Here is a 27,205-nt window from a genome sequence, read left to right on the forward strand (position 1 = left end):
ACTCCACTCTGGGTGACAGAGTAAGACTCCAACTCAAAAAAAAAAAAAAAAAAGTTACATTGTTTACAACTATTGCTTTCTTGGGAGGTGGGGGGAAAGAGGAAGTATCCTAATTTCAAACCTGTTCTTTGAGGATTGCAAATCAAAATGTTAACGTATAACTACATTATTGATATACACAAACTTATTTTGCATGTAAAATTAAATAGACTGAGGTTAAATTTAACAAAGTAAAAGCAAAGTCATTTTGAATTTTGCAAACGAGTTTATATAAGATTATCCTAGAGTTTTGTGACTAAAAATTCTGAGTTTAAAAAATACTTCTTGAAGCATATAGATCTGTTGTTACAACTGTTCAAACATAACCTTAACAGCGGTAAAGTTATTTTAACTGTTATTAAAGTTCACTTTTTAATTCAAGAAAACTAATGCTTCCATATTCTAATAAAGGATACTAGGTATTTTAGAAATAAATAACATACAGTGAATACTTCTTATGAATTATGGATTCCAGAAATTTACTTTCCTTAATGGTATCTGAAATTAAGGACATGCTTATGTAGCTAGAAAGTTATTATTTTTTCATTAACAAAAGAGAGGAATAAATTCTATTAACATTGCTTGGATTTGAAAGATAGCTAAATAATGAAATAACAATTTTCTTTTGTCATTGTATGGTGCTCAGTAGATCTTATATCCAATGTATAAATGTATTTAATGTCTATTTTTAAATTGCTAAGGTTCAGGCACCTCCTAGCAAATTTTAAAAGAGAGGAAACATCTGTCAGAAGTATTTACTGTGACAAACACAGAAAGAAGCAATAATATGTACCGTTTTGTTTGTTTAATACCATATATTATTTTTAATTGAACAGTAAAGACATTTGTTCAGAATCAGCCTTTAAATAAAAAATAGCTTTGACCTAATCTTTAATTAAAGTGAACATTGATAGTATCAAGTTCAGTTTGAGGGTCAAAAACAACGTCAATGAGTCTGAGTTTTTCCTCCCTGTAGGGAAAGCAGGCTTGTATAAATATACATGAGCACAGATTGCATGCATTTATAAAAGAAGTGGAAAACATTCCCCTGTCTTTGGACAGATGTTGCTTCACTGTGTTCCACATAGGATACAGGCACAACCCCCAGGGTGTAGAACCCTAAAGGAGTGTGGGGCACATAATTTGAGCTTTTTGGAAGGATGCGCTCTAAGCTAATTTCTACCTCTGAGCGGACTCCCTGCCTCAAATATTAAATATAGGCTGTAGGGGACACGTCTGCTGATGCCAGCTCATTCTTTCCCTTAAAGTGATTAAGGGAAGGGGTTACTTTAATCAATTTTCTAGAAACTAAAAATCTATTTTCTCTGTTTGGCTAGGTATGTTGTTTAAAACGCTTTAAGATCAGCTCTATTCTAAAAATCTCTTAGTTTTATGTTAAATTAGTAAAATATTAGCAATAGGCACATCCTAAACATTTGTATCAAGAGCTTGATGAATTTCTGTAATATATTTGATCACCTTTTATAAGGAAAGGTAGAACTGATAATTCCATCTAATATGACTTAAATCTTTTGCGATACCAAAAACAATACTTTGGTACACCTACAGTGAAACTATTACCTGAGAAGATAATAAACATTTAAAAGAAAAATTTATGTAATATTTTTTCACAGATTAAAACTGAAGACTCATAATTGAACATAATTGACTTCACTGATGGCAGAAGCAGGACATTCTTTACATTCACACAGGATCCCTTCTATTCTGCTGACCTTCATTTAGGATAGCCTATCTTTGTAGTAATAGTAGTTTATATTTTATTTCCCCTCGCCTCCCTTTTTTGTAGTTTATATTTTAAAATGCATTTAATACTGTTATTTAATGTTAGGATAATAAGACTAGAGTGATTTATTTGCTGTTTTATTAGTGCACTGCTAGTTACTTGAGCTTTGCTTGGGGATAGAGAATATGTGCTGTGTGCCACAGCTCACTACGGATCTAACTTAGTGTATATGACAAATGACTCACCAACACTGGTTTCTGAAGCTGTGTACATTTTATTGGTTTATTTCCCACCTTACTGATATACTAGCAAGTCTTTTCAAAATGCTTGGCAAAGAAACAAAACTCAAGAACACTGTTGTGGAATTGATAACAATTGTGTAAATCTTTAAGAAACTCTTGGGGTACTATGGACAAGCAGACTGTGGTTTTGATGGTAATGACAATGGATATAAGCAAATTTCCACACACCTCCTGTCTTATTATGAGTGCGGGAAAGGCGAGACCAGAATGAGGACTCCCTGCATATCCTTTTGCCTCTCCCCAAATAAAGCATTTTCCAGACTCATAAAGCCTACATTCCAGCAAACCTGAGCCACTCTGCAGGGAATAGGGGTAGAACAGTGTAGCAGTGTTGTTCACATGGCTTCTTCAGTGGGCTCTGCTAAGGAATGCTAAATCTCTTGACTGGACCCTGCAAAGAGGTCTCATATGACAAACCCATTTGATCTTTAGCAGGTGGTTCTGGGAAAAGGAAAACTATTCCAAAGTATGTTCACTGACTCTGATTACTTTCTCAATAAAATTATGCAAATTGCCCTTCATTATATTGTAATAACTAATATGATATGATTGGAAAGATCAATAAAGCAATCATTATATTAATTATAAATGAAAAAATAAGTTTTGTTTGTTTGTTTTGAGTTGTGGTTTCACTTTTTCACCCAGGCTTGAGTGCAGTAGCAGAATCATGGCTTACTGCAGTCTCGACCTCCTGAGCTTGGGTGATCCTTCCACCTCAGCCTCCTGAATAGCTGGGACTACAAGTATGCACCATCATACCTGCACTAATTTCTTTGATTTTTTTTTTTTTTTTTGGTAGAGATAAGGTCCTGCTATGTTGCCTAGACTGGTCGTGAACTCCCGGGATGAAGCGATCCTCCTGCCATGGCCTCCCAAAGTGCTGGGATTACAGATGTGAGCCACCACACCTGGCCTGAAGAAACAAGTTTAATGAAAATTTTATTATAGAATGTATAATAAAGCCCATAGCATTTATCACACTGTAGAGTAATTATTTCATATTCGACTTTCCAACTAGGTTGTTGCAAAATATTTAGATAGGGATAATCTCATTTGAGTTTTTCAGTGTTGCCCAACATATGACAGATGTCTAATGTTTTATAAATAAATGAAGTTATTTTCTGGTATCTATATTTACATCAAAGCGATATCTTTTTTAAACAAACAAAATTCCTCCTCATCAGAAAAAACTTCTAATGTCTCCTTCAGAGATAGCAGGTTAAGGACCTTTGGTTTGGAGAAGTGGTGAAAGTAGCCTACCTCCATAGTCCTCTAGCCTTCTTTCTGCAACCATATGCTCTTACTGTGGTTACCCACCCATTGGTGGACAACTTATTAACTGGACCTCAGAGCTCCTTTGATAGGATCCCTGATCATATAGACATCTTTGCTTATTACTTCTGGACTTTTCGTGAGTCACCTGCCCTACCTCTGTGGGTGTATCTAGTCTGTAACTCCTAACTCTTCCAGAAGCAACACTTGCCACTGTAACTTTATGACTGTTTGGGCAGACTAACAATGAACATTTTTTCTTTCTTTCTGTGTTTGGCCAAGGATTAAAAACAGAACTAGAAGACAGATTGGAGGGCTTTGTTTCCTCTGTGTTGTTGACAATGTGGATGTCATGACCACCCTCCAAAAAGATAAAACACAAATATTTGAAAGAACCTACCCAATTTCTTCAATAATTTTGGTATTAGCTTCTTGGGGGTTTTCCGGAGATGTAGTTCCATTTACAAGGTATCTTTGTATTTCAGAGAAAAAAACTAATTTTGGCTTACCCACCTGTGGGTAATACACAGGAACTATATGATGCATTGTTTCACCTGTAGCATATAAAGAATTAAAAAACATTCTTCTTTGAAGTTAATAAGTATATTGTAAAAATGGCATATAAAGGTATTAGATTATCTAAAATTATACTTTATGAAATGAAATTAAATAAAGCTAAAGAGATACACAGTAAAACCAATAATGAAATTAATATCCAGGATAAAATATCAGGAAAGTTTATGGTCAAGTCTTATATACAAAATGAGCATACCCACAATGCAAATATTAACTGCCTTTAATTTTACTGTTCTGAGTTAATTATTTCAAAGTGTTTAATCTGTAGGGAATACATTAGTCACATATGGTTTTGGGATATGTCTACACCTTTATTTTGGCACTTAGCATTCTACATCATTTACCTGTTTACAGATCCTCCTCCCTTTTCAGTGATTTCTTTTGAGTGGGGACCACCTTATTCACCTTTAATCCCCAGTGTCTAGCAAAATCCTGGCCACATCCAAGGTGTTGAATAAATGTTTACAAGTGCACTTCCAACACTGTGCTGAGTGTTTATCAGTTTTTGACCAAAAAACTGCATGGCCCTCATGTCCTATCTTCTCTATTCACTGATCTTGCTCTGAGCAACAACTTTTTTGTTTCCCCATATGAAAAGAGTCTTCAAAGGGAAAAGTTTTGCTGATGTAGAAGAGGTGAAACAAAAAGAGGCAGAAGCACTAAAAGCCATCAAAATTGATGAGTTCAAAAATTGTTCTGAGCAGTGGCAGAAGCACCTTGATATGTGTATTGCATCAGAGAGTACTTTGAAGGTGACTAAAATTTGAATATGTAAGAATAAATATGCAACTTTTTATAAGTAAATTCTGGAATTTTTTTGGATCTCCCTCATAGTATGCTCTTGGTCACATACATAAGCATAGAGTTATTGTACATTACGTACATGTATCTAGGGGTGTCTCTGGTCTTAAGCTTGAGATCTCATATTCGTATCATTTGTTTGGATGGAAATGGTGGACATGTGCGGGGGAGAAGGGAGAAGGGGATCCACAACTGGCCAAGAAAGAATAACCAAGAACTCCTGAGAAAAGTTCAGATACTTTTCTATTGCAGCTAGTCAGTGTTCACTTTATATTTTATTTTAGTTTAATTGATTTTAGAGTCAAATTTTCAATAAAATAAATTTATTTGAGTACTCCTTTTAACACTTTGAAGATCTTTAATATATTATCCAATTCTTTCTCTCTGGTTCCATTTTATTTATAAAAATTATGTTGGCATATGTTTACATATTTCCGTATCTGAAGATTTTCTTGAATTCCTACCAAACTGAAGTGAATGTCTAAGTATATTTTAAGTATAGTTATCCCATGGTGTACAGAACATGAGAACTTATTCTTCCTATCTTGCTATAATTTTGTAACCTTTAAGAAATCTCTCCCTATCCCCTCCATTCCTTCTGCCTTTCCAGTCTCTGTTATCCTCTGTCTACTTTTTTCTACTTCTGTGAAATCAACCTTTTTTTTAAGCTTCCATATACAATAGGACATGTGTTAAACTTTTTGTTCCTTGCTTAGTTCACTTAACATAATGTCCTCCGGTTTAATGCATGCTGCCACACATGACAATATTTCATTCTGCCTCTAGTCGGCCTTGTAGAATCCGAATCAGCCAACAGATTTTTGACAAAGGCATCAAGATTATACATTAGGAAAAGTCTCTCATTCAGTTGACTGATTCAGGTTCATCATGGCCAACTAGAAGCAGCCTTTGTGTTTCCCTCTCATAGAGGAAGCAAAATAGGGAGAGAATGTCGATACTCCAAGCAGGCCATTTAAGAGCACACCCTAGTATTCAGCAGACAAGTGACAGGACCTATGAAAAGCCTGTTGAGCCAGACCCCACGTCGAGCCATGGAATGTCTCCCAGTGTGCTGAAGGAGTGAGTGAGAACCTCCTGGAAGTTCACACAACTGCCATGGACCCTTGTCATCTGAGTCGTAACACAACTTTCATGACTCCCCAAGCCCCTAGACCAAAAGAGAGTCCCACCTGAGACTGTATAGAGGCATTGTGCAGACCTGTGTGGAACCCCTCAGGCCATTGATCTCTATGGAGTTCCACTCCAGCTGCCACTGCCCCACAATAAAGAAGGCTCAGCATTCCTTGGAGAGCAGCCAACCCTTTATGACTTCTGCAGCTGCAGCTGCCACCGCTGCAGCCTCTGGGCCAGAGAGGGAGCAACCCAGTTGAGCGATATTGTGCACCCCCAGTATGGGCTCCACGGCTGCAATACATAGGAGCAGTGAGGAGTTGGTAAACCCCTCATTCCCTGCTTCCCCTCAGAGGGGGATTGCCTGCTTCGGACCCATAGGGAGTGTGAAGACCCTGTATCAGCCTGAACACCACAGACGAGGCTTGGCAGTTCTCTGGGAGATCACCTGCAGGAGCACTATGGCAGGCCCTCTGCAGCCACTATCTACCACTGCGGCTGCTGCCTCTGCTACTCCCTGTCCCTGTTATCCCCAGGCCAGGGAGGGTGCAGTCACACCAGGCATTTGTGCACCCCCACCCCATGGAGACTCTACAGTCAAATTAAATGGGAGTAGTGAGCTGTTGGGGCTTTTCTCACTCTCCTTCATCTCAGTTTCTTCCCTTTCTTCTGAGTGGTGTTGACTACTTCAGCCCACAGAGAGCATGGGGACCTCACATCTGCGTGAACACTGTGGCAGAGACTTGGTGGTCTTCTGAGACTCCAGCTGCAGCTGTGTCCACTGCTACTGGCCCCTACTTTTAAGTGCCCTCTACAGGCCTGCTGCCTGAACTATACTACCTAACAAAAACATACCACTACAATAAGTATTGTCTGAGACTATACTTGACCTACCACATGATCCTAGTTGCAACCAAGGAAGCTGTATCACTGGCCTGCTAAAAGTACCTAGGAACAAGCCAATCAACCATACACAACATACATCACAGCCATACCCAAAAGGGAAAAGAGAATTAAAAAATTAAAAAACAAAACTCCAACCTAATGGCAAACTCTAGGAAAAAGCTTCAGCTCCCTCAGATTGGAAGAAATCAGTGCAAGAACTCTGGCACCATGAAAAGTCAGAGTGTTTTATTGCCCTCAAACAATCCCACCTGAGTAATGGATCCTAACCAGAATGAATTGTCTGTCATGGCAAATACAGAATTCAGAATGGATGGCAAAGAAAATCAATGAGATCCAAAAGAAAGTGGATATCCAAATAAAAGAGGCCATAAAAGCAGTCCAAAATTGAAGACTAACATGACCATTTCTAAAAAATAGTAAAACTGAGCTTCTGGAACTGAAGAATTTGCTCCAGGGATTTCAAAACACAGTCGCAGGCATTAACAATAGACTAGAGCAAGCAGGAGAAAGAATTTCAGAGCTTGAAGACAGATTCTTTGAGTCAATGCAGACAAAAAAAAAAAAAACACCCAAAGACAAAAAAACAACTCCTGTGAGATTCCATGTGAGCTTCCATCCCTCAGACACATAGTCATCAGACTATCCAAGGTCAGTACAAAAGAAAAAAATCTTAAAGGCAGCTAGAGAGAAGGGCAATACCACCTGCTAAGCAAGAACCATCAGAATAACAGTGGACATCTCAGCAGAAATGTTACAAGCCAGAAGGGATTGCAGTCCATTTTTAGTATTCTTGAGGAAATGAAATGCTAGCCAAGAATTTCTTACTCTGTCAAACTAAGCTTTATAAACATAGGTGAAATAAAATCCTTCCCAGACAAGCAAGCACCAAGGGAATTCATCACCTCTAGACCATCCCTACAAGAGATGCTTAAAGGAATTCTAAACATGGAAAGAACAATACCACATAACACAAAAGGACATGTAAGTACAGAGCTTCCAGACCGTATAAATCAACCACAAAACTGAGAACACAAAGCAACTTTTGGATAGCACCATGATAGGAAAAAATTGTCACATGTCAATAGTAACTCTGAATAGCAGTGGCCTAGATGCCCCACTTAAAAGGCACAGAGTAGCAAGTTGGATTAAAAACAAAAACAAAAAACAAGACCTTTGTTGTCTTCAGGAGACCAATCTCACTTCTAATGACACCTGTAGACTCAAGGGTAAAGAGATGGTGAAAGATCTACTACACAAACAGCAAAAAGGAGCAGGGATCTCTATTCTGTATCAGATAATACAGACTTTAAACCAACAACAGAAAAAAAAAAAGACAATGAAAGGTATTATATAATGATAAAGGGATCAACCCAACAAGAAGTATTAACGATCCTAAATATATATGCACCCAGCATTGGAGTAACCAGATTTTTAAAGCAATTACTACTAAATCTAAGAGAGACTTAGATATCCACATGATAATAGAGGGGGACTTCAAAGCCCCACTAACAGCTTTCGACAGATCATTGAAACAAAAAACTAACAAAGGAATCCTGAACTTAAATTTGACACTTGACCAATTGGACATAATAGATATCTACAGAATACTTTACGCAACAACCACAGAATATACATTCTTCTCATCTACACATGGAACATATTCTAAGATTGACCACATGCTTGGTCATATAGCAAGTCTTAATAAATTCCAAAAAGTCAAAATCATACCAAGCATTTTTTCAGACCACAGAGGAATAAAAATATAAATCAACACGCAGAAGAACACTCAAAACCACATAGTTACTTGGAAATTAAACAACTTGCTAATGAATGATCTTTGGGTCAACAATAAAATCAAGACAGAAATAAAAGAATTGTTTGATGCAAATGAAAACGAAGACACAAATTACCAAAACCTCTGAGATGCTGCAAAATTAGTGCTAAGAGGAAAGTTTATAACATTGCACACATTAAGAAGACAGAAAGATCTAATGTTTCACCTGAGGGATCTAGAAAAACAGGAACAAACTAAACTCAAAACTAGCAGAAGTAACCAAAATCAGAACAGAATTAAATACAATTGAGACTAAAAAAGATACAAAGGATCAACAAATTTAAAAACTGATTCTTTTAATGGACGAACAAGATGGATAGATTGATAGCCAGATTTTTTAAAAAGAAAAAATCCAAATAAATACAATCAGAAATGAAAAAGTCAATGTTACAACTGATTCCAAGGTAATACAAAAGATTATCAGAGATTATTATAGGTATCTCTATGTGTGTAATCTAGAATATCTAAAGGAAATGGATAACTTCCTGGAAACACACAGCCTCCCAAATTGAAACATGAAGTAATTGAAACCCTGAACAGATAATAACAAGAAACAAAATTGAACCAGTCATAAAAGACCTACCTACCAACATAAATCCTGGACCAAATGGATCTCCAACTGAATTCTACCAGACATACAGGTAAGAGTTGGTGTAAATCCTACTGAAATGATTCCAAACAATTGAGGAGAAGGCACTCTTCCTTAACTCATTCTACAAAGCCAGTTTCATCCCAAGACCAAAATCTGGCAAAGACACAACAGAAGAAAAACTACAGGCCAATATCCCTAATGAACTTAGACACAAATATCCTCAACAAAATACTAGCAAACCACATCCAGAAACACATTAAGATCATTCACCATGATCAAGTGGGCCTTATTCCTGGGATGCAAGGTTTGTTCAATATACAAAAATCAAACATAATCTACCACAAAAACAGAATTAAAAACTAGAATCACATGGTCATCTCAAAAGATGCAAAAAAAGTATTTGATAAAATCCAATACCCCTTTGTGATAAAAGCCCTCACCATCTAGGCATCGAAGGAATATACTTCAAAATAATAAGAGCCATCTATGACAAACCAACAGACAACATCATACTGAATGGGAAGAAGTTGGAAGCATTCACCCTAAAGACTTGAACAAATAAAAATTTTTATTCTCACCACTCCTAGTTAACATATTACTGGAAGTCCTATCCAGAAGTCAGGTAAGAGAAAGAAATAAAAGATAACCAAATAGGATGAGAGAGTAAAATCTCTCTCTGCAGACAATAAGATTCTGTATCGACAAAACCATAACATTCCACCAAAAGTCTCCTAGACCTGATAAGCAACTTCAGTAAACTCTCAGAATACAAAAGCAACATTAAAAAATCAGTAGCATTTTTGTACACCAGTAATATTTAAACTGAGAACCAAATCAAGAACACAATCCCATTTATAATATCCATAAAAATTAAAATACCTGGGAATATATCTAACCAAGGAGGTAAAGGAGCTCTACAATGAGAAATACAAAACACTCCTGGAAGAAATCAAAGACAAACAAACAAATGGAAAAATATCTCATGCTCTTGGATTGGAAGAATCAATATTATTAGAATGTCCATACTGCCCAAAACAATCAATAGACTCAGTACAATCTCTATCAAACTACCAGTGTCATTTTTCACAGATGTAGAAAAAACAATACTTAAATTCATATGAAGCAAAAAAGAGACCAAATAGCCAAAGCAATCCTAAGCAAAAAGAACAAAGCCAGAGGTATCACATTACTGGACTTCAAACTTTACTACAAGGCTATAGTAACCAAAAACAGCAAAGTGCCTGCACAGTAATGGGTACATAGACCGATGGAATAGAATAAAGAACCACAAGTAAAGCTCCTGACCTACAACCAACTGATCTTTGATAAATTGACACAAATAAACATTGAGAAAAGGATACCCGATTTAATAAATGATGCTGGGAAAACTGACTAACCATATGCCAAAGAATGATGCTGAACCTATTCCTCTCACCATATCACTAATTCAAGATGTGTTAATGACTTAAATGTAAGACCTCAAACTATAAAAATCCTAAAAGAAATCCTAGGAAACACTCTTCTGGACACTGGACTAGGTAGCAGTTAATAAGTCCTCAGTAGCAAATGCAGCAAAACCAAAAATTGACAAGTGGGACCTAATTAAACTAAAGAGCTTCTGCACAGCAAAAGAAACTGTCAACAGAGTAAATAGACAACCTATAGAATGGGAGAAAATATTTGCAACCTATGCATCCAATGAAGGTCTACCATCTGGAATCTATAAGTAATTTAAATGAATTGGTAGACACCAAAAAGCAAAAATTAAAAAGTGGGCAAAGGATATGAGCAGACACTTCTCAAAAGAAGACATAAAAGCAACCAAGTAATAGATGAAAAACATGAGGGGGGATAGAGGGGATAAGGGTTGAAAAACGACCTATTGGGTATCATGCTTCTTAGCAGAAACCCACATACCACCACCATTCAATATTATCCATATAACAAGTCTGCACATAAACCCCTTGAATCTAAAAATTTTAAAAATCAGTTGGCTGATTATTTTGGTGGATTAATTTCTGGGTTTCTCAGTTCTGTGCCTTGGTCTTCATTTCTGTTTTTATGCCAGCACCATGACGTATGGTTACTACAGCTTTGTAGTATATTTTGAAGTCTGCTAGTGTGATGCCTCCAGCTTTGTTCTTTTTGCTTAAGATTGCTGCGGATATTCAGGATCCTTTGTGGTTCCATATGCATTTTAGGGTTTTTTTTTTCCCTATTTCTCTGAAGAATGACATTGGTATTTTGGGGATTGCATTGAATCTGTAGGTTGCTTTGGGTAGTAGGATCGAATTTTTTAAAATTGTAAACTTTGATCATTATAATTTTGTTGAATTTCATTGAAAAAGTTTGAAATTAATGTAGTCATCCCTGAATTAGGAATAATTTTTAAAAATCTGTGATGATGAAAGAAACTATGTTATTTTTAGAATAGGCTCATTTCTGAGGTGAGAGCTGGTATTCTAGAAGTACTTCAATATTAATAAGGTGCATTAGCATCTTTGATGTAATACTGAAAATATGTAAAAAACTGGAATCCTTACCCTGGGTCTATTTCTGCCCTTTACAGCCTGCCAGAGATTAAAAGAGGAAAAATGCCTTTGACTATTTTACCAGTTTCAGATCTTGAGAAATTGCCAACACAATATCACTCATGTGTATACTAGCAGCTAAGAAAGTTCCATTCTACTAAATGGTTTTGCATATTCAATGTACGTGATACAGCAAAATCACCGGAGCTCCATGCCTTTCCACCTTTGCTTGCCTCGGTCTCCTTGTCCTAGAGTGACAGAGTTCCTAGGATATGCTATTCATCCATAAAGCTTCACTACACTGTTCCATTTTCTCTTTTCCTCTTCCTCTGGCTTAACCTTTTCACTGCACCTTCATCCCTTACCATAACCAACTATGGAACAAGAACATTAGCATTCAAACACTACTATGGAAGGGGAAAATGGGCTTATTCCAATGTTGCGGGCTATAAAATCTGTGAAGAGTCAATTCTTGGATGTTCCTTAATATAATAAAGATGACTGTGAGACATTACTCTTCCTTACATTTTCTTCCACTAGTTAAGCAAGGGAGGTTGGTGTGTCCTTTGTAACATAACACTAGGCATATTATAATCCAGATATTTAGGTATTAGGATGTGTGCCGAAGAAGGGGGACAGGCCACAGAGTATGGGCCACAAATGTGGTTGTAATACCGTTTTATTTTCTATCCTGATGAAAGATGTGATTTTTGTGCTATTGCTAAGCAAATATACTAGTGGCTTAGGTTCCACAATTTACATAGCTGATATCACTATGATACCACTTTTGCCTTATATAAAATTACACATTTTTCCTCACCCTCACAGTTCATTGTTTATACGGTTGACACAGTCTTACCCAATATGAAGCAAACACAGCTTTTGTTTATAGTGGCTACCATTTTCATATTTAAACAAAGGTAACATTTTCCAATACAAGATAAATTGTTTTTATCTTTATGCAAAACTAAGTAAATAAACAAAAACAAAAATCCCCCCCAAAAACCTTAAAACAAAAATCTAAACAAAAACCCTTTATTGCTCAGTATTTTTGTTGTTGTTGTTTTTGTTGGTTAAAACATTCCCTTTGGCAGAAGTAGTCACCTAATGAGTGTGCTTACTTATGTATGAGTTGCTTGTAGCCTCGTTTTTACTGTTTCTTTTTTTGCTGATTTTCTTGGCATCTTTGGATGCTTTCCAATTCACTAGAAATTGTCTTTCTATATTCTTAATTTCTTTTCCATCAAGAAATTCTGGAGAAAAACACATATGTTTAAAAAATACAATATATACATATAAACAGATAAGTCAAAATATGCACTTCTGATTTAGTTCACATGAACTTAAGCTATACCATAAACTGAAATAAATTTTTAAAAATATTTTATTTACACAATTTATGTATTTTTGTTGAGTTTTTATTTATTTTTATATATTTTTCTCATTTCAGAAAGAACATGTGCTTGGTATAAACAACTGAAACATGATTAAAAAATTAAAAGACTCTCTAATTATCATCCACACTTCTCATCACTACCAAAAATAATCACTATGAACAATTTGGTATAGGGTCCCTCTTCTAGGGTCATATGCAAACTATATTATTATTTTTTTAAAATAAAAATGTTGTACTCAGTAAAAATGAAACAGTACTATTTATTAACTAATATGGTTGTTATTCTTAGAAACAGACAAAATATATTTTTTGTTAAAATTAATAACAAACTATAAACATTGAGCTTTTTTTTTTTCCTTGGAAATGAGGTCTCACTCTGTCACCCAGGTTAGAGGGCAGTGGTATGATCATAGCTCACTGTAACCTTCAACTCCTGGGCTCAAGTGATCCTCCTGCCTCCACCTCTTGAGTAGCCGGGACTACAGGTGCATGCCACCATACCTAGCAAATGTTTTTATTTTTTGTAGAGACTGAATCTTGCTGTGTTGCTCAGAATGGTCTCAAATTACTGGACTCAAGCAATCTTCCTGCCAACGGACTGGGATTATAGGCTTGATAAAAATTGAGCTTCTTGGCTAGGCTTGGTGGCTCAGCCTGTAATCCCAGCGCTTTGGGAGGACAAGGCAAGTGGATTGCCTGAGCCTGAAGGTTCGAGACCACCCTAGGCAACTTGGCAGAGCCTCCTCCCTACAATAAATAAAAAATTAACAGGGCGTGGTACCGAGTGCCTGTAATTCCGGTCACTTGGAAGGGTAAGGTAGAAGGATTGCCAGAGCCCAGCAGGTCGACGCTGGGGTGGCCGTGAGTGTGCCACTGCACTCCAGCCTGGGTGACGAGGTGAGAGTCCAACTCGAAAAAAACATTTTTTTGAGCTTCTTAAATTACACAGATAATTTCTCTATATTGTAAGATAATTGGAAAACACAAAAATCAAAAAGAAAAAAAATTAAGTCTTATTCCACAATGAGAAATAATCACTAAAAACCACTGATGGCCAGGCTCGGTGGCTCAGCCTGTAATCCCAGCCCTTTAGGAGGCCGAGGCTAGTGGACTGCGTGGGCATGCGGGTTCGAGACCAGCCTGGGCAACTTGGCGAGACCTCGTCTCTACAATAAATCAAAAAGTAGCCGGGCATGGTAGGGCTCGCCGGTGGTTCTGGCTTCTTGGAAGGCTGAAGCAGAAAGATTGCCGGCGCCCAGCAGCTCGACCCTCCAGTGACTGTGAGTGTATCACAGTGCTCCAGCCCAGGCGATGGAGTGAGACTCCAACTCGAAAAAGGAAGGAAGGAGCCGGACTCGGTGGCTCAGCCTGTAATCCCGCGCCTTTGGGAGGCTGAGGTGAGTGGATTGCCTGAGCCCGCGGGTTCGAGACCCGCCTGGGCAATTTTGAGAGACCTCATCTCTACAATAAATCAAAAATTAGCCGGGCGTGGTAGTGCACGCCTGTAGTTCCAGCTATTGGAAGGTGAGGCGGAAGGATCGCCGGAGCCCAGTAGGTCGAGACTGCAGTGGCCGGGAGCCGCCACTGCACTCCAGTCTGGGTGACAGAGTGAGACTCCAACTCAAAAAAAAAAAAGAAGAAAGGAAAGAAGACTGATAACACTTTTGTATATTTCTTAGCATTTTTTTGTTTGTTGTCTATGTCTGTGTGCATTATATAAAATTGGAATTATCTATATAGTTTTGCTTCCTGCGTTTGAATATTGAATTGTGAGCATTGTACCATGACTTTCTTTAAACACAATTTTAATGGCTGGTGTTGCATTGTATATGGATATACTGTAAAATATTGACCAGTTCCCTTATTGTAGGGCACTTTATATTACTTATATTACTTTATAAAATCACATGAATACAAATGAATTTCATTTAATAAAAATATTTTTCTGGTTTTGTTTTTGTTTTGAGTTGGAGTCTCACTCCAGTCGCCCAGGCCGGAGTGCATTGGCAGGCTCACAGCCACCCCAGTGGCAACCACTGTACTCAGGTGATCCTTCTACTTCAGCCTTCCAAGTACCCAGAACTATAGGCATGTGCTACCACACCTGGCTAATTTTTTGAGTTATTGTAGAGATGAGGTCTCGCCAATTTGCCCAGGCTGTTCTTGAACCCGTGGGCTCAGGCAATCCCTTCACCTCGGCCTCCCAAAGTGCTGGGATTATAGGCTTGAGCCACCGCGCCCAGCCAATAAAAATATTTTTCTAATAAAGTTTCTGTATATGAGGGGGGGGACCTAAAAATGGAATTTATTTATTAAGAAATTGTGTATTTATTTTTACATGTTTAAACTTCAGTCACCTTCAAAGTTACTCTCCCATTTGATGCAATACACATATCAAGACACTTTCCACTGCTCAAAACAGTGTCTGTTTTGATGCCTTTTGGTGCTTCTGCCATTTTCTGTTCCACCTGTTTCATGTGGGCAAGACGTTCCCCTTTGAGGACTTTTTTATCCCGGGAAACAAAAAAAGTCATGTGGGGCTACATTGGGTGAATTGGAAGGGTGGGGCATAGGGGTCATGTCGTTTTTGGTCAAAAACTGCTGAACACTCAGCGCAGTGTGGGTAGGTGCACTAGTAAATCACCCACTGTGACATGGGCAAACATGTTGAAAAGAATCCCCCCCAAAATTCACGAAGCTGAAGGCAGCCTTTCACAACAATGCTAGCTGGCATTCTGATACTGATAGGTTTCTAGAACACACACCTAGTGGGGGAAGCCTGAACTACATGGAATCCATCTGCCAAAAAATAATTCGGGGTTTTTTTGGGGTCCTCCTTGTAGTAGTTTTTAAAATGAGATATTTTCTCATCATCCACATAATGTCTCCCACTGGATCTCAGAATGTAGAAAAGATGTAGTAAAATTTATTAGACCATATTCTTTCAGGGAAAATGACAATATTCTGATAAAATATGTTGCACTACTGAAAATATTAACACTGTTACTTAAATATAATCCATAATATTGTGTTATAACCAAAGTACAAAATAAAGTGATGAAACAGGAAATATAAACTAGAACCATAAAGTCTAGAAGTAAAATTGTCTTCATATCTTATTTCATGTTCTTTTTTTCACCAAACAATAGCACTCTCAACCATAAGAAACTGACTAAATATTTTATCATCAAACATCTAAGTAATTATGACTTTATATTAAAAGTCATTCTTTTATGTTGTTTTCCCAATCACTTGACTTTATTCATGTTTTCCAGATTGTTTTTATTAATAATTATGTGACTTCCTAGTATATTTTTGGATGGAATATGCATAATCAATACATATTTTTAAAATACGTATTAAAAGGATAAGGAATTAAAAATCCAAGTCTTTTACTGTAGTCCCTTCTTCCTCATGTTACTATCCCAGACAGAGCTAAGGAATGACTAAGAAACTGTGTGTCAGTCAACCTGATTCCATCTCATTTTTGGCAGATAATCCTATTTGAGATTAATAGGTGTGGAAGTGGTTCAGCAGGGGAAAGCAGGTAATGGACACAAGACTAGAGACCTCTGAGATTTATTCCATTTTAATGAACTGCTCTTAGTACAAAATTTGCTTCCACTTACGCTAATTAGATCAAATATGTAGATTGTCACTGTGTTTGGTGAGGATTGGGTAACCTACAAAACATAAAATGGTTCCCCATAGTCTTTTTTACAGGGACACATCAATCCAGGCTCTCAATTAGCTTTGTGTTTTTGGTTTTGCATTTTGGAAAAAGAAAGAAATGAAAATAAAACTAGATAAAATCAAAGAGAATTTGTTATATGTGTGCATGTGCATAGAAAAAAGATGGAAAGCATATATGCCAAAGTGTTAATAGCAGATTTATGGTGGAATTGTAAGTGATAATGATTTTATTTTCTATATTTCTTATAAGAAATATGTATTAATTTTGCAATCATAAAATATACTACAGAAAACATGGAGTCAAAATAAACTTTTAAAAAATCCTCTTTATTTGGAAGTCAGTATATTTATCTCCACATCTTTTAAAGTCTCACCTTCAGTTCCATATCATGAGAATTGTTTCCAGAAATGGTTACATTAACATTGGAAGGTTCTTAATCATCAAACGGTGATTGTATTCACTTTACTCTGCTTGTTAAGGAAAGTAGACTGATAGAATTGTGTGTGATGAGCAGAGAGGGGAAAGGATTAGAGGCTGGGATTGGGGGATTGAATGTCAGAATCATCTGTAGTGTGTTTTTAAAAAGTTGTCTGGGTGTAATAGCTCATGCCTATAATCTCAGCACTTTAGGAGGTTGAGGCAGGAGGATTGCTTGAACCCAGGAGTTTGAGACCAGCCTAGGCAATTTGGTGAGACTTCATCTCTACAAAAAAATCCAGAAATTAGCTGAGCATGTAGTCAGTGCCTGTAGTCCCAGCTACTCAGGGAGCTGAGTTGGAAGGGTGGCCTGAGCTTAGGAGGTTGAGGCTGCAGTGAGCCATGATCCTGCCACTGTACTCCAACCTGGGTAACAGAGACTCTGACTCAAAACACACACACACACACACACACACACACACACACACACACACACACACACACACGGTGCCCCCAAAAATGTATACACATTTTAAGTATGACATGCGCTCAAAAGATGACATTAATCAAATGAATGCTAGCATCATCATGTGACAGGCAGGACAGTCAAATGGTGGAAGCATGGTTGAGCGAATACATTGCCACCGTAATTTAATTCAACTTTGAAAAGTAATACATAGATAACATCTCTTAAAGTGTGTTTACATTTTTCATTTTTTTGGCACCTCCAGATGTGTGTGTGTGTGTGTGTGTGTGTGTGTGTGTGTGTGTGTATTTTACACCTGACTGTTCTCCCTGTGTATTCTCTGTTCTTTACTTTGTGGTCAGGGTGTATATAGCCTTCGCATATCTCACATATGTATTTTGAAAAAACATATTAGGTTTCTCTGATATGTTCTCCTTTCCCTCCAGAGAACTACTATACAAGTGTTATGATTAATCAAGGATTACTACAGCTAAGAGCTTTGAAATGGTTTTGTAATGCATTAGTTTTATACCCAAGAATAGCATGTTACAAAAGTTCTGATACAGGAAACCCTGTCATGTGTCTCTTTCATGAAAAGGCACAGCCTGTCTCTCTGATGCTGTGTCACTTAGTTGCTTCTGACCAAGTGTTTTTGTCCATTTTCCCCAGCATAGTGCATATTGGGGAATGTTATTATTTTTAAGGATGTCATAAAAGGACTCCTCACTCTGCTTCCCTTTCAAATGAAAAGGACTTGTGTATGTTCTTAGAGCACCATTTGGCAAATGTCAAGCAATAAAAATCTTGATAAATTTTATCTACAGAACTAAGAGCTAGGGGGTCTCTTAGGATCATCAAAGGATTTGTGCCAGTGAAAGTTTGGCAAAAGGTCAGCAAGTTCTACACATTTATGACTAACCATTTTTATTGGTAACAGCCATATACACTCCTTAAGGAAAGAGTATCTGGTGCTTCAGTTAATTATTTCTGAACAGCATATATTTTTCATGCTTTGTTTCTCAATATTAACTTTTGTTCTTATTCAAAATATTACATTTAAAGACCATTTTCACAGACCCAGATGTCACATTTAAGTTTCTGAAAGCTTGCTGATAAATTAACTAAAAAGTTAACCAGGTGTCTTTCTCTAAGAAAATTATAGTAATATAAATATGTACCCAGTGATTTGGACACCAGTATTAGTCTGTCCCTGTATTTTGGTTTGAGACAAACAGGATTTCCACGTAGATCCATTTTCCACAGCTTCATCAACTTGTTCAGTAAAAACTCCAAATCCTATAATTAGAGAAGAAAAAGTAAAGCACAAACATTTCATACTTATCAATACTGCTAGCATGTCAGTTAGCTATTTTTAAAAGTAATTACCATTTTTCATGGAGTTCTAGCTCACAGCCAGGTAATTAAAAGATAAATTTTGAATAAAATGGTCTGTATTGATAATATAAGGCACTAAAGTTGAGCCAAAAAATGAGGTCCTAATTTGTCATAGAATTGTTCTCTGTCATGTTCCTTTAAATGGCCCCAAATTGCAACTCAGAAAACACTTTTTGCTGCAGAAGGTGCCCTATTCTTAGTGCACCTTATAGAACTTTACAGAGTAAGGCAGTTAATAGTGAGTAAAGCAGTCTTGTGGCATTGTAAGCAATGTATATTGCTTTTTATTTTATATAGAATGCATATTCATTTTTAAATCTGTAAAAAAGCATACCTATTAAAGGGGGGAAAAAGAAGGAAACAAGAATCACTTGCATGTTTGTCACCCAAAGATCACTTTCAATATGTTGTTATGTATTCTTCTAATCTTTTTGGAGCATAAGGACTTCTTTTTTAATTGTCATCATACTGTGGGTACAGTTTTGTTTAAACTTCAGTCACCTTCAGAGTATTCTCCCATACTCATACTGTGGGTACATCATATCATAAAAATTTATTTTACATTATATCATAAATATTTTATAAAGCATACAAGAAAATCAGCTAATTGACATTTCAGGGAAGATTAAGGTTGTTCTAGGATCTACAACCCAAATAAATGCAAGGGAAACATATTATGGTACTTAACGAACTCTCTGTCAGTTTGCCCTCGTCACATGCTTTTTGTCCTTATTTGGGTTTCTTTTCCCATTCAATTTCATTCTCTCTCCCTAATACCTTGTCTTTTTTGGTCATTGCTTTTCTTCCTTTTTCACTTTCCCCTTTTTCTAAAAAAAATGTATTTTATCTTGACTACTGTTTAATGGAAATGAAATATATTTTGGGTATTTCTTATGTATACCCTTAGGTTGTTTTTTATTTTAAAATTAGATAAGTTTACTCCGTAATGAATTGCTTAAAAAAAGTAATACACTTAGGTTGTTTCCACATCACGGCTACTGTGAATAATGCTGCAATAAACATGGGAGGACAGATACTGCTTAAAATAGTGATTTCATTTCCTTTGAATATATATCCTGAACTTAGTCTGTTACACTCTGAGGGATCCAAATAATTGATGAGGAAATATAAGGGATTTTTTTAAAAAAGCAATCCTAAGCTTCCTGTCACTTCTTACTGTGTGACTTAAGACAAATCTACATTTTCTTTAAAAAAAAAAACTTTTAATTTTTATTACAGAAAAAAAGCCTTCATTTTTAAATTTTGCTTTCTGACTCTGTGCTTGTGCCTTCAACACTTTCACAACGGTCTTCTGCTCCTTGAAAAGGAAGCATGCTTGATCCTGCCACGAACACATTTTGCACACATGGAACCACCACAGGCCCTGCTGACGTGTTTTTCTGTTTTGGACAACCTCATAAGAACTTTAGGTCTCACGGCATGAACCCCTCGAAGTCTGCCTGGGCACACACCACATGCAAACTTTGGTGCTTTCCCAACCTTCTGGGTATAGAGGTAAACAATCCCATTACCAGGGGTCCAGGGCAGCCTGGTTTTGTTAGAGGCTGTATTGTAGGAAAGCCTATGACAGTATGTCAAACGCTGAACCAGTCTGAGTTCCTTTAACAGCGTCCCCGGAAGAGCTACATTTTCATTTATCACACAGGCTTAGTTAGGATTAGGTGCCATGGCATATAAAGTGCCTGCCGCAAAGCAGGTAAGAAACAGATGTGTTAGTTCTCTGCCTCTTTGCCTGCCTTCATACCCCTTAGCTAATCCCCTTTCCTTTAACTTTTGTCAATAGAAAATGAGAACACTGTAAGGAAGAGGAAACTTCTTGACCTACTGACAAATAAGTTGACTTCCTATAAGAAAGCTCTTACAATAAGAGCTCTTATAAGAAGACCACAAATTATAACTTCAGTCCTCAGTCCTGGGCTCTGGAATATGCTCTCTCCACAGCATTTGTTGAACAGTGTTTAATATAGCCATAATTATTTTATGTGAGAGGTACCTTGTGTTTCTCTTACTTTATAAGCTCTAAGGAAGGGATTGTGCATTACATTTTTGTACAGTGTTGAATATAATGCCTGTCATCCAAGAGTTAATAATAACAATAAGAGAATTTAAATTGGCATAGATAAAAAGAATGCCTAGAGTTTTGCTAATTGTTCCTCACTTGATAAATGACCCTCGACATACTCCCTCCAGTGTATATTTATTTAAGACTAAACTAATCCTGTGCTGAAATACGATTACCCTTTGGATACGCTCTGGTTGTTCATTGCCTTCCTGTCTTTAATAAAAAGCTTTCACTTTCCTGCTCTTCAATAAGTTACTAAAGGAAGCAGACACTTTGCTGGACAGTCTCTGTTTGATAAATGATCATGTCATGCTATCACTTAGAGGAGTGCTGCAAAATACTGAGGAACAAATTCTATTTCCCCTCCAGGGCTGGTGCCTGAGCTCCTGTACAGGAGTCTGCAGCATGGCAGTGCTCTTTCTACCATTAATGATGACCGCTGATGAACCTGTATTTGACCAGCATGCCCCAGTCTTTATTGGAAACGTCTGGCCCAACTGTCCTTACTAAATCTAAAGACAGCCATTTGTCATCCTCCTGACTGCCTGTCATCATCTGCCTGGGAAAATCTATACTTTTTGGCTTGTTCCTGACTAAAATGTGGAATGAATAAATTTATCTTTGGGTCACTCTGCTTGTCAGGATCAATATTGAGCAGAGGTTGAATAAATTAGAAACTGAGAAAACATGACAGGCAATAAAAATTTATTCATTTGTGTCTTATAAATCAAATATTTAGTTTATCTCAGAGGCAAGCATGTCAAGTTTTTTATTTCCCCCATTCATATCAAAGATTCTATACCTTATGATAAATAGTCATCAGAAAACCAATGAAGCAAATCACTAATATATCTGACTGTGAGATGAACTTTTCTGATCATTTTATTGATTTAACAAACTTTACAGACATAACAAGAAAGAACAAGAAAATGAACCACGCCCGGCTCATTTTTTGATTTATGGTAGAGATGAGGTCTTGCCTGCCCAGGCGGGTCTCGAACCCGCGGGCTCGGGCAATCCACTCACCTCAGTCTCCCAAAGGCGTGGGATTACAGGCTGAGCCACCGAGCCCGGCTAATGATTTACTTTTGATTAACATTTCTTTGCGTGTTTTTTCTGTGTTTGCTTTAAATAAGAATTCATCAATGTATGAAATTATTAAATACTTTAATGACAATTTACAGTAAAATTTTTGCATTTGTACAAGTAACTTGATGAGTGTCAGTTGAGCCATGAACTTCAATAAGCTTAACGTTATTTAATTTGTTGACATCATTAACTCAAATATGCATCATGGCTGCAAATATGTATAAAACCTGAAAGAACAAGAAAATGTTTAATCTTTTCCTGCAGTGCAGTGCAGTGGCCGCTCCCACCACTGCAGCCTCAACCTGCTGGGCTCCGGCGATCCTTCCGCCTCAGGCCTCTGAGTAGCCGGAATTACAGGCGCGCACTACCACACCCGGCTGATTTTTGATTTATTATAGAGATGAGGTCTCTCCAAGTTGCCCAGGCGGGTCTCAAACCCGCGGGCTCAGGCAATCCACTCACCTCAGCCTCCCAAAGGCGCGGGATTACAGGCTGAGCCACCGAGCCCGGCTCCAACTTCTTAAGATAGTGGTCCAGACCAGTGCTTCTCAAACTTTCATGTGCTTAAGAATCACCGGAGTAGCTTGTCTACGTGCAGATTCTGATGTGTTAGTTCTGAGGCATTTGTGCTGCTGCTGGCGCTGCTGCTGTACTGCATCTCCATTTGGAGTTATAAGGGTCTAGGCTACTACCTTTGCTTCCTCGACCACTGGACACTCCTGCAACCTAATACCACTGAAAAGGCACAGCTAACTTTATCACTGATTTATACACTGCCAATCACAGACTTTCTCAGTCTCAATTCTTTGGAGCATCTTGCTCTACTGACCACTCCCTTCATGGCTTCGTGATTCTACATTCTTGCGGGCTTCATGGATCCTTTATGAATCTCTGACCCTGCAAGTAACAAACCTCTGACTACAAAAATCCCCAATGTATTAACAGGTTGTTTTCTAAAAGTTGCTTGTGATATCTGAGAACATAGCTCATAAAAAACAATGCTAGCCAGGCACGGTGGCTCATGCCTATAATCCTAGCACTTTGAGAGGCAGAGGCAAGAGGACTGCCTGAGTCCAGGGGTTTGTGACCAGCCTGGGAAATTTGGCGAGACCTTGTCTCTGCAATAAATCAAAAAAATTAGCCAGGCATGGTGGCGTGTGCCTGTTGTTCCAGCTACTTGGAAGGCTGAGGCAGAAGGACTGCCTGAGCCTAGCAGGTCAAGGCCGTGGTGGCCATGTGCGTGCCACTGCACTCCAGCCTGGCCAACAGAGTGAGACTCCAACTCAAAAACAAAAACAATGCTATTCATTGGATTATTGCCTAGGTCAGTTAATAAAAACAACTGATTTAATTGAGGAAAAACCCTGAAGAACATCTGTGGAGTGACAATGCTATAAAACCTCCTCATAATGCATCAGCATGTTTCCAGAGTATGAGAGCTCCCACTGGGGAGCAGAAGTAGATGTCCCCAGTGGCAGAACCTTGGGGACCAATTCACTTGCTTCTTATTCTATAATCAACACTAATTAATTTCCAACAGTGTTTGTTTCCTTCTCTGGACCACAGCAGAATATAAAATCACATCTAGAAAAGTTTTTTCCCTGTAACCCAACATCTTTTCCATTTATACTTGGACCCTTTATAGAAAAAGAATGGCCACATTGATGATAATACTCGAAACTTGTTGCACCAAGGAAGAAGGGTCATCTGTACACAAGAGCAAGAACCAGATGTTGTGGGAAGTCATGTTGAACATTCCACCATACATTCTTTTCTCCCACTCTAGGAAATCTTATCCATGATGGCAATTTTAGTGACCACTTAAACAATATGCTGAAGACTTCCACATTCATCTGTCCTCTGAGCTCTGGCCTCATATATCTAATTATCTACTTGATATTTTCTCTGGAAAACCTCAAACCCTATGTGACCAAAACTCAATCTTCCAAACCTGTCTCTTGAGTTCTGTTTCCCTTTGCACAAGGCAGAAGCCCATCCTTGACCTCTTCCTCTCCCATATATTCTCTATATCCAACTCACAACTAAGTCTTATCCATTTTACTTCCTAAAAAGTTCTCCAATCTGCCAATGTATTCCCATCCCTACTCCATTAAAGTTTCTACCATCTCTTACTTCCTAACTAGTCTGGTCTTTTCCAGTCTGTTCTTCACACTGTAACCATGCTGATCTTTTCTTTTAGTTTTAAATATGTGGGGTACAACTCAAGGTTAGGTATACAAACGTTCATTATGCAGGTACCCTTATTGATGAAGTGTAACCCCCCTCCCCTGGCAGTCTCCCACTACTGCCAATTGATCTTTTCAAAATGCTAATTTCTAATTAACTCACCCCTGGCTTAAACACCTTTAGTGGCTGCTCGTTATTCTTAGGATAAAGACAGAATGCTTTATCTGACCTGTGTGACCCATCTACCCACTAGCCTCTGTTTGCACTGTTCCACCTTCATTCTCTCAGCTTCTCATCCTACATATTTACCATGTTCCCACCTGTGCCAGGACCTTTGCACATGCTATTTTCTTGCCCCATAAGCCCCTTCTTTTCCCTCAGAGGTCAGCTTGGCTATTCCTTCCTCAGGAAAGCTGTTAATGACCTCCCTAATAAGAGCAAATCCTATTTATAGGTTCTCAGAGCCACGTACTTCTTTGTGGTAATTGTGAAATTTAACATTTGTTTGGGGAATGATTATGTGTTTAATGTTTCCCTTACCCTTAATGCTGAGAGATCCTCAAGGCCAGGACACATCTATTTTCTGTTCACTATTGTCTCTTCCATTGTCTAGCAAGTATTGCACATAATAGGTGCTTTCAAGAATGTGTAAGAAGAAAGGAATAAATGCATGCATGCATGAACAGGAGAGGATCAGAGGCCCTGAGGTTAGAAGCAGGACAGTAATGACAAGGGAGAAATATAATGAAGTGGTTTTTGAAGAAGTTCCTGATTAGAGGGGCCACAAGCATGGAAAGAGAGGAAAGACCGTATTTATCTTCTTTTCTTCTATTACTTCTACATTCTTCTTTTCTCCTCATCCCTCCTCTCTGACACATCCTCCTGTCTAGAAGTCCCTGACCTGGACCAGCTTTGGACCAGGGAAGGAGAGATGAAGGCAGGGCTGGGTAAGGCGTTCTTGGCAACTGTGGGTCTGTGGTGAGGAGAGGGAAGGGAATGAAATCCCAAGCAGTAGGAGGGACAAAAACTGCTTGGTCAACCAGCTTCTTACAGTTCATATGCCCTGCTTCTACTTCTAATACAGTCATTCCTCTGTGGCTCTAATACAGAAACCCACTATTGTCTGTCCATAGGCCACAACCCTTAAAGAAAGGCATAACGTTCAGGGGCCTGCATTCCTGAGAATTAGCAAAAGAAAGCATATTCCCTCATCTCCTGTACATTCCCTGTTCAGTCACTTCAAAAACCCCTTGCAGACTGCGCTCACTCAACTGAGATAAATGAAGCCCTATTCACTTCCTTTAACAGTGGTTATAGATTTGAAAATATAGCATCCATGTAACCATAAGCCTTGTAATTTATATAACTTTTGTGTGTTATAATTACTAATTAACATGTCGTAGTGAATAATGTTTTACTTTGTAATAGACTGTTAGCTCCCTTTGGCAAGCTTAATCAACTCTTGTTTGGTGTTACTGGTAACACTGTGAGCTACCATTTGGTGCCAGCGACAGGAAATGCAGACCATAAATGTCACTATTGACAAAATGCAGTTGTAACTTAAGTTCTATGCGCTGTCAATCATGTAGTCAATGTATAGGCAACAGCAACGCTAAATGTATAAAAATGGTCTGTGCAACCTAAGGGGTGAGTAGACCAGTTTCAGAAATGCCACGAGCCAGGTTCTGCTCCCTGAATTTTGAATACAGAAATAAAATTCTTTCTGCCAACTCCCTGCTTCTTGATTTACTGGCATTGAGAGATAGCAGCCCAATGTTCACTCAGACGGTAATATCTCTAGGACCCTCTGTAAGCTAGGGTGTGGTCATTGTTTGGGAATTCCTATATTTCCCTGTAATTCTCTTTTCTTTTTGTTTTCTTTCCACAGAGCTCAAGGATTTCAGCTCCCTGATAGTGCTTTTCCTTGCAACGTGTGCCTTTAAATTTTTCTTAAATATCTTTCTTTCTCACTGCTCATGCTAGAATCTTGATTGAAAGATACAAAGTTGGTCCAGCGAGGTGGCTCTAGCCTGTAAGCCCAGCACTTTGGGAGGCTGAGGCGAGAAGATTGTCTGAGTCTGTGGGCTCGAGACCAGCCTGGGCAACATGATGAGACCTCGTCTCTACAATGAAAAAAAAAATTAGCTGGGCATGGTAGCATGTGCCTGTAGTTCTGTCTACAGAAGGCTGAGATGAATCACCTGAGCCCACGTTCACAGCCTGGGCGACGGAATGAGACTCCGACTCAAAAAATAAACAAATAAATAAAAGAAAGATAAAAAGTTGTTTAACCATCCTAAGGGACTATTATTTTCATTTTTTCTTAAAGCAGGCACTGAAAATGAGTCCTCCACGCCAAAAGACATGCAAATTCTAATGAAAGGACAACAAGAAGACAATCTGTAAATACTCACAAATCCTTAACATTTTAGTTTATAATATGTCATAAAAATCCATTTATAGGATTGATTAACAGGACTTTTATAATATTGAGTAATCTATTACAATATTTATAATACTTAACACAAGTATGACTAAAGTTCATTTTTTTCTTTTTCCTTTTTTTTGAGTTGGAGTCTCACTCTGTCGCCCAGGCTGGAGTGCAAGTGGCACACTCACAGCCTCCACAGCCTCAGCCTGCTGGGCTCAGGCAATCCTTTCACCTCAGCCTTCCTAGTACCTGGAATCACAGGAATGCTCCACCGCGCCCTGCTAATTTTTTGATTTATTGTAGAGACGAGGTCTCATCA

At 38.0% G+C, this 27,205-nt stretch overlaps 1 protein-coding gene and 1 pseudogene across 1 annotated transcript in view; both read right to left on the reverse strand.

Moving 5' to 3' along the window:
- PPP1R42 (protein phosphatase 1 regulatory subunit 42) overlaps window positions 1–27,205 on the reverse strand; it is a 54,481-nt gene that overhangs the window by 3,686 nt on the left and 23,590 nt on the right. The window contains exons 5-7 of the mRNA XM_008074320.2: window positions 18,880–18,997; window positions 12,850–12,981; window positions 3,758–3,911 (exon numbers count right to left, since the gene is read on the reverse strand). Coding sequence (XP_008072511.2) covers window positions 3,758–3,911; window positions 12,850–12,981; window positions 18,880–18,997 — 404 coding nt within the window. The remainder of the gene's footprint in view (window positions 1–3,757; window positions 3,912–12,849; window positions 12,982–18,879; window positions 18,998–27,205) is intronic.
- Window positions 20,304–25,543, reverse strand: LOC110594595 (annotated as a pseudogene).

This window comes from Carlito syrichta, unplaced genomic scaffold (assembly GCF_000164805.1).
Source record: "Carlito syrichta isolate Samal-C Ts95f unplaced genomic scaffold, Tarsius_syrichta-2.0.1 Scaffold316389, whole genome shotgun sequence".
Classification (NCBI taxonomy): Eukaryota; Metazoa; Chordata; class Mammalia; order Primates; family Tarsiidae; genus Carlito; species Carlito syrichta.